General features: G+C 47.5%; 1 protein-coding gene across 1 annotated transcript; it reads left to right on the top strand.

Moving 5' to 3' along the window:
- The first annotated feature begins 3,575 nt into the window (after positions 1-3,575).
- On the top strand, positions 3,576-6,029 carry POU4F2 (POU class 4 homeobox 2). Its single transcript, XM_049770099.1, has 2 exons — positions 3,576-3,992; positions 4,596-6,029. The coding sequence occupies exons 1-2, from the start codon at positions 3,705-3,707 to the stop codon at positions 5,535-5,537; spliced, it is 1,230 nt and encodes a 409-aa protein (XP_049626056.1). The 5' UTR covers positions 3,576-3,704; the 3' UTR covers positions 5,538-6,029.
- The last annotated feature ends 4,963 nt before the right edge of the window (positions 6,030-10,992 follow it).

Raw genomic sequence — 10,992 nt, 5'->3', positions numbered from 1 at the left:
TTTGAATCAATAAATTCTACAAATTAAACCAAGTTTGTCCAGTCATTTCAGTGGTAACCTCTTTATTTCATGAACGTATTATACCACTTTACCATATGAAGTGGTGACAAGTGTTTAGCATTTTGGAGATCAGTTGTCAGTTGCTATTAAAATCAAGATTAATTCAGATTAACGATATGCATTTCTCAATACTCCCAGGTGACAACATACATTAAAACAACTATTGCAAGTAATTAAGCTCAAGGAAGGGGGAGGGGATGGGTTAAGGTTCAAGACACCCCCAAATATTTGATTTTGCAATCCGAGTTCAGCAGACTGTTGCCACAACAATGCCTGGGAAACTCCTCAGGGTTACTATTCACTTTACATCTAATTAGGCACCTAATGAAAGAGAAGAATTCTTTTCCCATGAGGTTTTGCTCCTTGATAATTCTTCTGCCTTTATTGAAACACAGCAGCGCATGATTAGAGGGTGCAATGACCAGTTGTTTCTCTCAGGCTTCCCCTAGAATTGCAATCCCCTAGAATTACAATCCCCTAGAATTGTAACGAGGTCCATGAGGACATTTTATCTTCCTTCCACTTGTATTTCTTTTCCGCTCTCACATTGTCCCTAGTCCCTTACATGGTACTTACGAAAAACATACCCAAAATATCTTAATGGATTTTTATTAAGCTTTCGGGAGATGCTCAACAGTTCATACTAATTAGACCAGCCAAAGTCTTTTGAAGATTAAGCAAATTGGACAACCCTTGTTAATTAGAACATAATTTGAAGTTTGAAATTATATCACTGATGAAGTATAGTCTGATTGGTAGGACAGTATGCTAACGGACCAGAGAGACAGAGCCACAGAATTTGGCGTGAACCTCTCAAGGCTGGCACGAACATTCTTCCTCCTTTGGCGACATTAATAAAAGATTTCTATAGACTTCAGCCTTGCCATGATGACATACAATTTATAGCGCACACAATGCATTAGGCCATAGCGCTGCTCCATTTTTTCACCCTTATGAAAACTAATAAATTCGTCAAGCTGAATTAAGCATACAAATCAGATGAGGCAGAGCAGATTACACGGGCAGGCGCGGCATCTCCGGAGCCTAAATGAAATTTCAATCTAATAAGTCCTTCCTGGCCCCAGTCATAATTTGCTTAGAGATGTTGTTCTACTTCTTTCAAAGCGCTATTCACACTATAATTAAATGATACTCAAGCTTTTAACTTTGATTTATTTCAGTTCTCTAAGCTTGAGACAGTGAGAGCGGGACCATGTCATTCCTTTATTTCTTTGAAAATTACCCTGGCTGTTGTCGACACAGAAATTAAACACCAAAGCGTTTACTTGAACCGTCCGGGCGCCATCCATATTCATTCATATCAACAAGCCCCTTTCTAGCTCCTAGTCCGAGCGTCTCCAGGCTTCTAGTCCAGAGCACAATTCCCTTCGGCCGCTACTATTTGTTATTTTCCTCTGCAGCCCGGGACAGCCCGGGACAGCCCGGGAAGAGCGCAGAGACGCACAAGGGGTTCAGGACCATGGACAGAAACCGCCGCCCTGCTGCAGCCGCCGCTTTCTCCGCATCAATTGTGCCCAGGTTGAACCTGCTGCCGTCCCACCCAGCTGAGATCGTGGTGACCCGGAGCCCCAACTCCCGACGCCACTGGGCTTGCGGGCGCTGACCACTTCCAGGGCTGCCCTTCGCATCGCTCCTTCCCGGTCCGTTTGGTCCCAGCGCGCGCCAGAGCCTGGCAGGCCTGCCGCCTGCTCCCGCACCTGCTCGCCGTCCCCAGGCACCCGAGCACCGCACCTGCTCCCAGCCACCCTGACCGGCTCGGGCCACCCGCAGGCTCCAGCGTCCGACTCACGAGGGCCCTTCCAGCCCTCGCCCCGTTCCTTCTGCTGTGGGGTGGGAAGAAGGGGTGCGGGGGAGGTGACCGCGGCTCCTAACCTCCAGGGAAGTGGAGGGGAGACTGGAGTGTGGAGGGGAGCGGTCGGATAGCGCGCGCGCGCGCGTAGGGGCAGGGGTGGAGGAGAGGTCACCCCTCAGGACCTGAGCGCGTGCTAGTTGTGTGTGTGTGTGTGTGTGTGTGTGTGTGTGTGTGTGTGTGCGCGCGCGCGCGCCCACTTCTAAGAAAAGTGATGTGCCCTGGGACCCAAGTGCGGGCCAAGTGCGGGCTGCAAATAGGTGAAGGGCTATGGAAAGGGAAAGTGAATGGGGCTTGTGCCAATCCCCTGAGGGTGTGTGTGTGTGTGTGTGTGTGTGTTTTTTTAGGGGGGCCACCTGCACATGCGCTCTGTGATCTCCAGCCCTCCCTCTGCCTCAGCCAGTTGCCCCATGCTCCTCTGATTGTGGCTAATGAAGAATAATAAATCCAGTGTCAGGGTTGGCAATTCTGCCCGGGCCCGTTCACCGGGCGCTGGAGGGGGAAGGATGGGGGCATGCTGGAGGACGAGGAGGAGGAAGATTTCAGGGAAAAGAAAAGAGGGTGGAGAAGAGCGCGAGTGGGTGATGTTGGGTGGGAGTGAGACCGGGAGGGGGGCGGCGGGGAGGGGGGACTCGCATGCGCACAGGCGACCCCGGCCGGCTCCGCGGCCGTCCAATCCGCGGAGAGCAGCGAGAGGCCGAGCGCCAGAAGCCCGGCAGCCCCGCCGACCCCATGTCTCTGCGGCTCCAGGCGCCGGTCGGGCCGAGAGGGCGCGCAGCGGAGCGCCGGGGGCCGCACTGGCCGGGCGGACCCGCAGAGCGGCGCGTACGGGTCGGATCGGCGGCGGCAGCGCCCGCTGGCTCCAAGGTGGCCAGAGCTGGGGAGCCGCATCCCCGGAGCAGCTGGGAGGGGCGGGCCGAGGAGGGGCGGAGGCCGGGGACTTAACGGTAGAGCCGCGGCCAGGTGAGACCCTACCTGGGCGTCGAGGGGAGAGCGCGGGCAAGTTGTCAGGCAACTTTATCTCGGAGTTTCTTTTCCCCGCGCGGGCGGAGACTGGGCGGCTGGGCCGGGAGGGGCTGGAGTCCGACTCTTGAGCAGCGAGTGTCCCGCAGTGGAGCGCTGGGCTTGGCCAAGGGGGCGCAGAGGGGAGCTTCAGTGAGAGCTGCGGATTGCGGGACGAGGCGGGGGGCTGAAAGGGGAGGTGGGGGGCGTAGCGGCGGGGGGCGGGTGGAAGGAGGCGTGTATCTGGGAGAGAGAGAGAGAGAGAGAGAGAGAGAGAGAGGGAGAGAGAGAGAGAGAGAGAGAGAGAGGAGAGAGAGAGAGAGAGAGAGAGAGAGAGAGAGAGAGAGAGAGAGAGAGAGAGAGAGAGAGAGAGAGAGAGAGATCTTCGCAGGAGCGCGCAGGCAGGCAGGCAGGCTAGGGTGGGCGGAGAGGCGGGCGGGCGGGAGGCGGGGGCGCGGGGGGCAGGCGCGGGGAGCGGGGAGTATAACTCGGCGGCCACGCGGCGCCGGGGCACTTGCGGACGCCCAGGTCCTTACAGCCAGCACCGCGAGGTGCCCGGCGACCCCAAAGCAGCGCTGAGCGCGGAACCGACGCCGGAGTGCGCGCGGTCCGGGCCGAGCGCGCCGAGCCCAGTGGAGGCGGCGGCTGAGTGCAACTTTGCTTCGGCCCTTCCCGGCTCTCGCTCTTGCGGGGCGCGCGCCTCTCCGGTCATCGTGCGGGGCAGCCGGGCTCCGCGCGTGCTCCCCCGACCTGTTCCCGGGCGGCCGGGAAGATGATGATGATGTCCCTGAACAGCAAGCAGGCGTTCAGCATGCCGCACGGCGGCAGCCTGCACGTGGAGCCCAAGTACTCGGCCCTGCACAGCGCCTCGCCCGGTTCCGCGGCGCCCGCCGCCAGCTCCCCCAGCAGCTCCAGTAACGCTGCGGGCGGCGGCGGCGGCGGGAGCGGCGGCGGGGGCGGCAGCCGGAGCAGCAGCTCGAGTAGCGGCGGCGGCGGCAGCGGCGGTGGCGGCGGCGGGGGCTCGGAGGCGTTGCGGAGAGCGTGTCTTCCAACCCCACCGGTGCGTATTTCTGCATAATCACCGCTTAAAGGCACATTTTGACAGCCCCCTTTATCTGCTTGATGTTTTTTTTCATGTCTGCACAGCAAATCACCCCGCACCTCCAATTTCCCTCTCTCTCTCTCTCTCTCTCTCTCTCTCTCTCTCTCTCTCTCTCTCTCTCTCTCTCTCTCTCTCTCTCTCTCTCTCTCTCGCTCTCGCTCTCGCTCGCTCTCTCCTCTCTTATGTATTCAGCGGGTCTTTCTTTTCATATTAATTTTTATGACCTGGGACGTTGCCTTTGCGCACGCTGTGTTGTGTTTTGCAGGTTCACTCTAGTCCTAGACCTCGCGCACTCGCGGCATCTCTCGGTGGCGTTGTCTCCTCTATTGCTCTCCAGGATTTATTATTATTATTATTATTATCATTACTACTACTACTATTACTTCTTCTACCTACTACTACTATTACTACTCTTAGTAGTCTTGCCACGACTGCTATTGATTCTTTCGACCTACTGGGAATGTTGTAGGCGCGGCGCGGCGCGGCGCCGGGGCTTTTGGAGAGCGAGTGCGCCGCAATTCCCTGCTGAGCGTAATGTGTGCCTTTTACTTGCAATTGCAGAGCAATATATTCGGCGGACTGGATGAGAGTCTGCTGGCCCGCGCTGAGGCTCTGGCGGCGGTGGACATCGTCTCCCAGAGCAAGAGCCACCACCACCACCCGCCTCACCACAGTCCCTTCAAGCCGGACGCCACCTACCACACCATGAACACCATCCCGTGCACCTCGGCCGCCTCGTCGTCGTCTGTCCCCATCTCGCACCCATCGGCGCTGGCCGGGACGCACCACCACCACCATCACCACCACCATCACCACCACCAGCCGCACCAGGCGCTGGAGGGGGAGCTGCTGGAGCACCTGAGTCCCGGGCTGGCTCTAGGCGCCATGGCAGGCCCGGACGGCGCGGTGGTGTCCACGCCGGCGCACGCGCCCCATATGGCCACCATGAACCCCATGCACCAAGCGGCGCTCAGCATGGCCCACGCGCACGGGCTGCCCTCGCACATGGGCTGCATGAGCGACGTGGACGCCGACCCCCGGGACCTGGAGGCGTTCGCCGAGCGCTTCAAGCAGCGGCGCATCAAGCTGGGGGTGACGCAGGCCGACGTGGGCTCGGCGCTGGCCAACCTCAAGATCCCCGGCGTGGGCTCGCTCAGCCAGAGCACCATCTGCAGGTTCGAGTCACTCACGCTCTCGCACAACAACATGATCGCGCTCAAGCCCATCCTGCAGGCCTGGCTGGAGGAGGCCGAGAAGTCGCACCGCGAGAAGCTCACCAAGCCCGAGCTCTTCAACGGCGCCGAGAAGAAGCGCAAACGCACGTCCATCGCCGCGCCCGAAAAGCGCTCGCTGGAAGCCTACTTTGCCATCCAGCCCCGGCCGTCGTCCGAGAAGATCGCCGCCATCGCCGAGAAGCTGGACCTTAAGAAAAACGTGGTGCGCGTCTGGTTCTGCAACCAGAGGCAGAAACAGAAAAGAATGAAATACTCAGCGGGCATCTAGGGCCCCCTTGGCGGCGTCTCCAGGGACGGCACCCCGCCTCCGCATCCCTCGAGGTCTCTTCCCCCACCCCACCCTTTCTCTCCTGCCTCTTTTCTTTCCACGTTGGGCGCCCAGAAACAAATGCCAGAAAATGTGAATCCGATGACAGTCTTGGGTTGGAGACCGTACTTGCAAAAAAAAACAATAAATTAATTAAAATTAAAATACATAAAACTCTAGCGAGCCACGGAGTCCCAGGCCCGGTGAGAAACAGCGCAACGAGTTTTCCACGGAAAGAGAAGCTGCAGCAGGGATTGGCCCGGACACCCCCTTTTCACCCCTACTTCTACCCGGCACTTGGGCACCTTCCGAGGCAAACTGGAGCTGGGCTGTTTGAAGCCGAAACAGCCAATAGAGCCTTTTCACAGGCCGCCAGCAGGAGCAAGTAAGATTTGTTTTTATTCTTAAAGACAGCACTCCCCGTTCGAATTTTAAAAGTCCACTTTGCAGCTATTTTTCAGAAATAGGAAATTGATTCAGGACCGAAACTTTAAACTAGAGTTGATGCTTAATGTGACAGAGACGTCTCTAAAGTATTTTGAATTTTAAAAGAAGATGGCAGATTTTCTGCGTTTACACTGTATATTATATACATATATATTTTTATTGTGGTTCTTACCCCCCCTTCTCTCCTCTCTCAAGTGTTAATGTTTAAGAAAGGAGGTGCGCCTGCTGTGTTCACTGATCTTGAAAAGCTATTATTAGATTATTGCCCAACAACCCTCTGTAAATTATTAATTTATCTCTCTAGCAGCTTAATTTTGTGCACATTCTAATTAATTAAACTTCTTTAGTATTTAAAATAACAGAGGAGGGGGAATGTATGGTTTCGTGGAAGTACAATTTTTTTTTTTGGTTTGATGAGTTCACTGAATTTTACTAGCTATCCTCCAATAATATGTTCCTTTGAGCCTGTTTATAGAATCTCACTTTAAATGAAGATTGTTTTTCTTTTCTTTCTTTGGATGGTAGTGTTCTGATTTGTGAGTTGACACTGGGTAATTGATGTCTTAATCGTGTAGGTCTGATTCACTGTCCAAAGTATTGTTTACTTCGTTACATATTTAATGGGGATTCCCACATTGTTCCCACTGCTACACACACACACACACACACACACACACACACACACACACACACACACACATCTCCAATGGAGGAAAAGATGTGAAGCAATTGATAGCCTGGCAATTGGCATCTTTTCTGCAGCTTTGGGCTTATTGCCCCTTGGTGTTTGCCCTTCCAGGTTCTAAAATTTCACAGAGCTATTTCAGTCTTCTCATTTTCAATTGCTTTGCTGAGCACAGTCTAACGTTTTTTAGGAATCCTTTGGTTCTTTTCTCCTTTGGAGGTTTGTTTGTAGAAAATCTAATTTGAATGATAAAGATATTGCACTGCTTGTACATTATTCACCTGGTTTAGTAGAATTCTTTTGGAACAACAAAGTGATTGATCAGGCACATGATGACTGGAACCTTATCAGTTGTAAATATTTCATTCGAAACGATGCACATATAGATATATTCTTACAAATTTGGCTGTATTATTGTTTGATTTGAGGCTCTCCGAAGTCTTGAGTTCTGTATATGATCTGTTTCCTTGTTTGTTCTTTTGATTTGTTAATAGATGGTTGATTTACTATGGTAATGTATTAAGTTAATTTGGGTGTTGTTTGATTGTCTTTTATTGAAGAGATGATTTTAATGTTTTCTTGGCAAAGTATGATGCTTTTTTCATTAAAAGATGCTATCAAAATTAAAATGACTTCTAAAATGTGAGGTTGTTTTAAATTATTTATTTGGGAATGAGTCTGATGGAAATTTTAAATTAGAAATGTACTTGGAAGCTTGTTAGGGAATTGTTATCAAACTCTGGCCAAGATTTTGGAGGGCTTTTTATTTTCTAGGAAAGTATAAAAGAACAGAGTTCATCTCACAGGATGCTTTGCTAATCCACTCAAACAGGGTGGTGGTTTGGGTTTCAAATGCCTTCTTTGGAGTCCTTTCCCAGATCTGCAATAATTCTGCAAAAAGAGGATCTTTGGGAGCAGATGTATTACTTGGCCATAGGAAGAAAGGAACACAGCTCAATTTTCAACCACCCTGGAAGTCTGGGTGTGGTGAAAGCTGAGGCCAGATTGGATGTTCAGTCACTATGTCTGAGGCCTAGAAGTGGCCCAAAATATTTCTTACTTAGTTCAGTATCTGCTCCTGAAGAGCTACACCTTCAAGCCAGAACCAAGAAGGAAACCTGTAAGTCTCTGGGGTTTGAAGTAAGTATGTGCTTCCCCACCCCTTTCTCTCTCCCTCAAGCTCATGCTCATTCCCCTCTTCTCATAACTTTTGAAGTAAATCATAGTCTAAAATAGGCATAATGGGGCGGAGGAAGCAATATTGGACTGTTGGAAGGAGCACATTTTTGCTACCTTTCTGTGAGTTACTCAGAAGAATCGTGGAAGTCTGTTCAATGGTCTGACACAAAGAAATTCTGCTCCTTTGGTGCACAGATCTTTTTTGTTGGTGCTAGTTTAAAGACACCTCTTTACTCATTTTAAATTATTTTTAATCTCCCTGCAAGAGTTGAACAGCATACTAGAGCCATAACAAAGGTTGCCAGCTCCCACCCAGGAGAGCAATGGTTTAGATATTAATGAGACCATTTAAAAACTTGTAGATGAAATAAGAGGAAGGAGCCAGACCATCCTCTACAGGTAATTCTGCTAACATGTACCGTGACACCATTGATATAGAACTTTCTTGGTCCCAATATAGTATCAAAACAGACTATATATTTTAGATCTACCAAAAATATCTGTGAAAGTTGGGCTGGTGGGGGTTAGGAGGAAGAATTTCCATTTTTATGACTAAAGTAACATCTGAAAAAATAAAATCCACGTGTCCCTTTACTAATAATTGCAGGTTGCCTAGGGAACACTGAGAATGGTTTTAATCAGAGATCTGTGAATAAAGAGATGGTGAGATTGGTGGTTTATTTTTCTCCCCATGGCTTAAAAGCTCAAAAATTCCTTTTTTAAACAACTAGCTTTTATTCTCACTAAACCCAGAAGTGGTTTCAGAACCATGGACAGTAACACACACTTAACTCTACAGAAACTCCTCTAAAGGAAGTTTAACCAGTCTGCTGGTGAACGTTCTTCTTTTTCTCTTTTTAAAAACTGAGAAAATAATGGACTAAATATATAGACACCAAGTCTGATGACCTCGGATAGTTCATCTTCAGTAGATAATTCTTCCCTCTTTCCTTACATGGACATGTTGAGAACATGTACCTTGAGAGGAAAAGGAAGTGGGGGAAAATAAGTGACTTGTATTTTCCACTACAAAACTTCAACATCTTAAAATGAAGGCAGAAATGCTTTTGAAGTAGTAGAGACAGAATTATATTAAATGAAAATGAAATAATCATTCTTTCTATATGTATTAAAGTACATATGTATAAAGTAATAAAGTTTTGAACTACACAATAGTTTCCATGAATGAATGTTTGCCCATTAATTTATCAGATGTCCATTACTAAAGTATGCTTAACCATTTGTTTTTATTGGAAAAGCAGAATTTTAAAATGAAATGTGTTCTTGGTATTTCTTTTATTAATCAAAGTTGCAGAAACATTCAAAACAAATCAGATTTAGAGAGAAAAGGATTGTGGTCTTAGAGAAGTAATTAAAGGAAATGAAGATAGATCTAGTATTAATTATTGAGAAATACCCATTTGGTGTTGACTTTTGAAATATTTAAATGGATAAATTGTAAAACCATGACTGAAATTCCTTTGTATATCAATCAAATTCATTTATAGTTATGACTGATATTTCATTCCCCCAGAATAATTATTTTATTGGAAATCTATCACTTATTAATTGCTATAGTAGCATAGCTGTAAATATTCAGCCTGACTTTTCAGAACTATGTAGGCTAGAAAAAGTTTTTTTTAATGTCAGTCAGTGTCTGAGAGTAAAGACCAGATAAGTCCATGTTGATCCATAAGCTCTCTCTATGCCAAATGGATATTGCCTAAAAGAAAGCAATTTCCTATGGAGAGATGACATTAAAATTAGTTGGTGGGTTCTTGGTCACATTAGGTTTTCTTGATATACAACATAGGGGGAAATCTTAGGAAATGTGAAAAGGCAAATTAAATCATTAAAATATATACAATTTAATATTCTCATAATTTCTACATAACATAAAAATAATAATGCATAACATTTATATTTTAGTATCAAAAACAGAGTCTAGGATCTCTTTTTACCTCCAAAAATTTGGATTTTTGCCAAGAGAATAAAAAATTTTGGAGTGGAAATGTTCCATTTTCCATTTTAAATTAAACCATTCATTTTGATCTATGGAGTGGGGAAGCTCTTAAAGACATGCTGAAAAGACATTTAAAATACACTTGATTTGAAAAGACATTCAGAGAACAAAACTCATTTTTCTCAAGGAAACTATGTCAGGAAGTTTTTAAAAATGATCTATTTAATCAAAGAAAACTATATTTCTCAGGCAATCATCCACATTCAGACTCAAAATTGCATTTTACTTTTTTTGCTTAGTCTTGGAGAAAGGAATTACATCAGGATAAAAGTTGACTGGTATCCTGTTAGGATAGAAGAGGAGATAAAGGTTCCCGATAGTTATGATGATAGAAATGTTCCAGAAGTCTACATTTGTCAGGAGACAGATTTATGGCAATGAGGGGAAAAATCACTAAATTTTTCCTACTCTGCCCCTTTAGAGGACTCATTTCCAGCCCTGAAAGGCCGTTATGAGCAAATTAATAAATTACACAGCGAATTATTAAATCCAGATAATTACAAGGAATAAGTAAGTAATCATTAGTTATCTCAGCTAATTACTGTGGGTCAGAGCCAGCCAGAATGGGAAATCCTCCTCGGGAATTGAAATTAACTTTGCACAGTGAGACTCTGAGCTTGACAGCCCGGTCTAGAGGCGCAGCCAGCTCCCCTGTGAGCCAGTCTTTCTATTTAACTTGGAGAGAATAGAAATAAAATTAAGTGGCAATGTGATAATAGGAGCTGTTTCGAGAGCAAACTGTGGATTTTATTCAGTACTTTTAATGCCTAAAGATGAAAAGGTTTTATTTACAACCTTTTGAAAAAATATTTAAGATGCTCTTGTTGAGATTAGCAAACACACACACACACACACATACACACACACACACAGGGGTGGGGAGGAAGAGTGAGAGTGAGAGTGAGAGAGAGAGAGAACTAGTTTTGATTTTACTGTGGACTTGCAGCATATAAAAAAAGGCTTCGGAAGTACAAATGTACAAATGGTTTGGTGTGTGTGTGTGTGTGTGTGTGTGTGTGTGTGTGTGTGATGGGTCAGCAATGAGAAAGAAAGAAAGAAAGAAAATAAAAATATTACTCTCC

Source organism: Suncus etruscus, chromosome 3 (assembly GCF_024139225.1).
Source record: "Suncus etruscus isolate mSunEtr1 chromosome 3, mSunEtr1.pri.cur, whole genome shotgun sequence".
Classification (NCBI taxonomy): Eukaryota; Metazoa; Chordata; class Mammalia; order Eulipotyphla; family Soricidae; genus Suncus; species Suncus etruscus.
The sequence above is the reverse complement of the archived record's forward strand: the minus strand, read 5'-3'. Positions and strand labels throughout refer to the sequence as shown.